Source organism: Beta vulgaris, chromosome 2, assembly GCF_026745355.1.
Source record: "Beta vulgaris subsp. vulgaris cultivar EL10 chromosome 2, EL10.2, whole genome shotgun sequence".
Taxonomy (NCBI): domain Eukaryota; kingdom Viridiplantae; phylum Streptophyta; class Magnoliopsida; order Caryophyllales; family Amaranthaceae; genus Beta; species Beta vulgaris.
The window spans coordinates 7,258,814-7,265,029 of NC_079203.1; the positions used below are offsets into that span (position 1 = coordinate 7,258,814).

The 6,216-nt window shown below is 33.7% G+C and overlaps 1 protein-coding gene across 1 annotated transcript; it reads left to right on the forward strand.

Annotated features, from left to right (window-relative positions):
• The first annotated feature begins 2,621 nt into the window (after nt 1-2,621).
• Nucleotides 2,622-6,214, forward strand: LOC104887552 (DNA-directed RNA polymerase V subunit 5C). Its single transcript, XM_048639724.2, has 4 exons — nt 2,622-2,903; nt 3,687-3,863; nt 4,892-5,005; nt 5,312-6,214. Exons 1-4 carry the CDS (start codon nt 2,661-2,663, stop codon nt 5,441-5,443), a joined length of 666 nt encoding a protein of 221 aa, XP_048495681.1. The 5' UTR covers nt 2,622-2,660; the 3' UTR covers nt 5,444-6,214.
• Nucleotides 6,215-6,216: the final 2 nt, after the last annotated feature.

Sequence of the window (6,216 nt, forward strand, 5' to 3'; positions counted from 1 at the left end):
AAAAGCTAGTTAGAGATAATGGAGAGGTGATAGCGATATATAGATTTGGGGTATAAGAGAAGATGGATGCAGTGGCGGATCCATTTAAGTATACTTATGGTACCAAATTGAAGAACAAAAGAAATGGGTGAAATATAATATAATATAATATAATATAATATAATATAATATAATATAATATAATATAATATAATATAATATAATATAATATAATATAATATAATATAATATAATATAATATAATATAATATAATATAATATAATATAATATAATATAATATAATATAATATAATATAATATAATATAATATAATATAATATAATATAATATAATATAATATAATCTCCGTTTCCTAAAGATCTTCCTTATTACTGTTCCTACAGATACCAAGGAGGATCTATTTGTGTGGGGGTGTGGGGTGGGTAAAGTAGGAGAGAGAAAGGGGTTAGGATAAATAAACAAATTAAAAGGAGATAAAGTAGGAGAAAGAAAGGGAGTAAAATTGAATTAATAATGTAAGAGAAATTTCCTCAGGTACCCTTGAGGTTTGACGTACTTCCCAAATTACCCCTCACATTTGGGGAATTCCTTAGATACCCCTGAAGTTTGTGTTTGGGTCTAAAGTACCCTTGCTAATGACGGTAGGTTAACGTTGTTAATTTTTTTCCCTCTCCCCTCTCTATCTTCATCTCCTTCATCTCTCCTACCATCTTCTTCACCACTCATCTTCTTCACAATCAAACTGTAATCAAATTATAGTTTTTTAAGTCCTACAACAAGCTTATTTCTTAACCTTCAAAACTTCAAAGACAAAAAAAATCATCTACTGCATCGAAACCCAAAATCATCCAACAACTAAATCAATCAACTTTCGTATTAGAATTTCCAATATTTAGTTGGCAGAAAATTTCACGCCAGAATAGACCCACCATTGGAGCTTAAAAAAAACCAGTTTTCCATTTAAATTGACCTACCATACTAAATTTATGCTATGAGTAATTCATATTTTTGAAGCAGAATTTTTATGACCCAGTTCGCTTATAAGATGAAAAATTCTTCTTCTGCTACTCTTTTAACCAGAATGCAAAAATTATAAGAATGTTGTTCACCGGTGGGCCGGCAGTCAGGTGGTGAATGGGGTTGTTTTGGGTACCGGAAAATAGAGAGGTAGAATAATGGGAGGAGAGAGAGAGAAAATTATGAGAAAATTGGAGAAAGTTTGGAGGATGGTGGGAGGAGAGAAAAAGCTTGGAGGTTCATCCATGGAGGAGGGTGGGAGGAAGGAGAGAAAACTAAAGAAAAAGAGAAAAAAAAGTTAACGGCATTAGGGTTCCGTCAAGAGTAAGGGTATTTTAAACCCAAACACAAATCTCAGGGTATCTGAGGAAATTCCCCAAATGTAAAGAGTAATTTGGGAATTACGTCAAACTTTAGGCGCAAATTAGATCCTACACCGAGGTGTAGGATGAACATCCTACACCTTGCCCATGTGGCAGGCTTTTGGCAGTATTTTTGAAAGTGGGCCAACTCTTTGTCTATCATCACGTGAAACAATTTTTTTAATGTACAAATGCATATGGTTTGGTGTACAATAATATACGAGTGTACATTTGGGGATCTTCAGTGATCAAAGCAATGACCATCAGTGTTCATTGTGATGTGTACATTGTGATTTTATTGAATTTCGGTATGAGACTGTAATTGTACATATTGAATTTCATTAGTGAACAAACATCAAACACACCAGTGTACAAAGATTGGAAATTACTCACTTGACATATTTCGGTATTGGACTGTAATTGTACATATTGAATTTCATTAGTGAACAAACATCAACACACCCAGTGTACAAAGATTGCAAATTACTCACTTGACATCAGCTTCATGAATTGGGTTACTTTCAGCCGGGTGATTGTCATTGTACATTTTGATTTTATTAATGAACAACCACGAAGCCAAGGATGTACAAGAAGGTTGAGTGTGGAAAAGAGAGAAGTGGTGAATTTCGGTATGAGACTGTAATTGTACATATTGAATTTCATTAGTGAACAAACATCAACACACACAGTGTACAAAGATTGCAAATTACTCACGTGACATCAGCTTCATGAATTGGGTTACTTTCAGCTGGGGGCTGTCATTGTACATTTTGATTTTGTTAATGAACAACCACGAAGACAAGAACGTACAATGAGGTTGAGTGTGAAAAAGAGAGAGGTAGTGACAATATATGGGGGAAATGATGGCGGTTGACATCAAATCAGTTATTAAATGGTGAACAGTAACTGTCAAATCAGTTACTTTTTGTATTTTCGACATGTACACTGGATGTAATGGGAATGTACATTAGCTGTCAAATCAATTACTTTTTTACATGTTGAATGGTGCGTTTCATTCTTCTTGCCTTGCGTTTTGGAGCTGTACACCTTGGTCCAGGATCTACTAATTGAACTTTAGGAATAGCTGAGGAAATTAAAAAAAAAAAAAAAAGTAGGATATTTTATTTTCTTACCCCTACAGCAACCTATGCGTGCCATTAGTAACAGCGTACTACTACTACTACAAGTACGTCTCTCTCCCTTCCTCTTCCATAATTCATAATTCCATACCATACCATCAAACACCAAAATTGAAGAGAGAGAAAAACAAGAGAGTAAAAATGGATTCCAATACAAATACTAGCAATTGCATAACCCATTTTGTAGACAATGGTAGTGTTGAGAGTCACAGATATTACTTAGCACGTAAAACAATCTTTCAACTTCTTAATGACAGAGGTTACGTCGTTTCCTCCACTGAGTTCACTCGCTCTCTATCCGAGTTCCGTGCTGAGTTCGGCCACAATCCTGACCCTCTTTCCCTCCGCATTTGCGTTCCTCACCGAGTTAACTCGTCTTCTAAGGTACTTTTTATACGTGGGTTTCTTCTTTTTATTCTCTGTTTTTATAATAATTCCACCATTTTCATGATTTGTTCTTTAAACACATTTTTGTTGTAGGTAGATTTTGATGAAAAAATGTTTTTTTTGTAGGAGTGATAAAGTATTAATCTTTGTTCTTTTATATAAATGGAGTTTTTGGTTGTAAAAATGGAGTTCTGAGTTTCTACTTTATTATATATGGATAAAAGCCCAAAAAAAGCTTCCTTTTTTGAATAAGTTATCGGAAAAAGAAAAACTATGGTATAACCATATTACTTCATTGAAAATATATAATTATTTTTCACAATCATATTACTTCATTGAAAATATATTATTATCAACTTTTTTTTGCGGGTTGTACGCTGCTTGAAAATGTTGAAACATGAAATCCACCTCTTGCAACATTTGTCTTTTTAATGAAGGAATTAATATAACCAAACGTTGCATCTAAAAAAAACAAATGTCGTATTAAAAGTATTAAGATTTACTTCTATTTTCTCAAAATTACTGCGTGAAAGAAGAAGCAAAATTGCAAGTATTTAATTTCATAGTTTCATTTTTATGTTTTTATGGTTTATGATAGTTCATAACTTCTTAGTTCTTACCCAATCTATGATATTATGTTAGATGGATAGTAGTAGTGATTATGACTAAAAAAATAGTTGCTGAAAGAAGGGATTTTTTTTAAGAGGGTTGTTATAATCTTTCAGCCGTTTTTCTTTTTCTGATAATGTTTACTAATATCAGAAATATAATGTGATGCAGATTTTGGTCATATTTGGTGGAACTGAGGAAATAAGAAAAGCCAATATCCTTTCCATTTTCAATCAAATTACTAACAAAGAGAGCTTGGACCGGATTATCTTAGTGTTGCAGAACAAAATGAATCACCATGCTCGCAAAGTTGTGGATGAATTCCAAATCAAAATTGAGATATTTCAGGTCATACTCATGTTTATATAATGTTATGTAAATATGCATGTATAGGAATCTCTAACTCAAACTCTTAATGCAATTAGTGTTCTAGCTTTCGAACCCATTTTATGCATTACTATGTATTTTCTTGGATAATTGTCTTATAACACTGCGAAGAGTTGAACAATGGCTTTTTCGTGTTGTCAAAGAATTGAACAATGAAAATGGATGGCGACTGCCTGATCAAATTGATCTGGCCATGTAGGAAGAAGATTCAAGTCTATCGGTGTGTTAGGATGCACGGCTGTTCTTCCATGTTTTATCTCTAAGCTTTCTTTGTCTTGAAAGCACTAGTTTGAGGTCGTATGAGATAATTCTCCTTATTTTATTCTCCTCTTATGAAATATGAACGTTTGGTGCTGCCTTCTTTGACATCCTTAATTGTGTGTTTGATAAGATCCGCCAATGTTGAATAAGTTTTTCTTCTAAGGAGGATTTACTACTGAAACTCTTTGATGTGAATCAAGATCTTCTGCGTTGTTTCGGTATATATGGAGTGTAGGACCATGCCGTTGATTAGTGTAATGTGTGTGAATTTTGCAAAATCTTACATTTCTAATTACAATATTATTGAGCTTGAGCTATTGAAGATGCCAAAATTTTCATTTGATAAAAGAATTTTTGTATATTTCTTCTTCTGTTATCATATGGTAAGGCTGCATGTTTTATCTGTAAGTCGGGAGTCTCTTAAGAGTATACGAATTTCGCTACTAAGACTGGTTTAAGTCCTAATTCAACTACGTTCAAGTCAGCTTGTAGATACATGTTCAAATAAGTTTGAATGCTTCAGATATGTGCTGAACTCAAACTTGTAGTAAGCTTTGCATTTTACTTCTAAAGATCTATGTTTTTACTAAGATTGTTTAGTTGAAAATATTCTCTGGAGAGCCAAGAACTTGATTGAATGCTTGTATCAAGATGCTACTGTCTTCTTTGGTAGGCTGTTCCTGAATTTTACCTGTGTTACTAAACATCTTCGCTTCTTTTCCTATTAGATCACTGAATTGATGGTCAACATCACAAAGCACTACTTATCACCAAAATACGAAAAGCTGACTGTTCAAGAAAAGGAACGTCTGCTACAGAAGTACCAAGTGAATGATCTACAGGTAAGTTGTCTCTACTCTATTCCCTTACAAACTAAACTTGATCATATGTATGTAGATGAGTTTTTCTCGAATGGTAGATTACCATTTCTATATACATGAACGCGAGGTAGATCATAGAAACCGAGTCTGTTTGGGATTAACTGAACTAATTTTTACTCATCTGAGTATTCTCAGCCTGTTAGATTGTCCTTACCAGAAATTTTTGGTTTTCCTATTGAGGATAATACTCTTGTTTCTTAGGCATTTCAATTTCATAACCTGACTGGTACTGGTACTTATTCTGGATACGTTCATGTTTATATTCAGATGCCGCACATGAAGGAGAACGATGCCATTGCTCGCTACTATGGGTTTGAGAAGGGGCAAGTCCTCAAAGTTAGCTACACAAACCTTGGTGGACTGGCAGGTTCAATGGTTACTTATCGCTGCATTGTGTAATGGTGCTTCACATATTTGTTCGCAACGACTTCACAGTTATAGACTGACTGAGGGCCTTGGTATATTGCGTTTACATAATCTATGAAACTGTTATCCAATCCAAAAACTTTTTGCCTGCTTCACTGAAGTATTATAGGAAGCATAGAACATGTATATACAAGATGCTGGTGCTTTGACTATGTAGTGATTGTAGTCCAAATAGCACAGAAGCTGCTTGTCTGCTGTAGTCTACTGGAGCAGTTTAGTCCCTGCAATATCACCCTTACCGGATCGATGGATCCTAAAACTCTTATCATGTTCAACTTTTTTTTTTTTGTGAAGGACTAGTGTTTTGTTTTCTCTTTCCCCCCTTGTTTTTAATTGTTCTCTATTTTGAAGGACAACTTTTTATCATAATCTCGAATGTAGAATATTAGCGAGAGAAAAGCAAATTGCAAGGGTTTTTATAAAACTTGTGCACCAAGTGCATAGACTTAGCTATTCGTATTTTCACTTTGTTGAACAAAATTGATAAATATGGCATAGTTGATTAAGGACATTATTATCGTAATTGACATGATAACTCCACCTTGCTCTCCTTATCTTCTTAGATATCAATCATATACTTAATTGACTATGCTATATATATTTGTTTTGTTGAGCAAAGGTAAAAATAAATAACTAAACCTATGCAAGAACAACTAAATAACTGCCTTCGTAGTTTATGTGAATAAAAAAAACAATACAACCAAACTGTTCGTACATTGTTGCCTAAAGTAGCCACTAAGAACCAT

Coding starts and splice junctions, on each gene's coding strand:
- LOC104887552 (XM_048639724.2), top strand. CDS start 2,661: ATGGATTCCAATACAAATACTAGCAATTGCATAACCCATTTTGTAGAC. Junction 3,864..4,891: donor TCAAAATTGAGATATTTCAG/GTCATACTCATG, acceptor TTTTCCTATTAG/ATCACTGAATTGATGGTCAA. Junction 5,006..5,311: donor ACCAAGTGAATGATCTACAG/GTAAGTTGTCTC, acceptor GTTTATATTCAG/ATGCCGCACATGAAGGAGAA.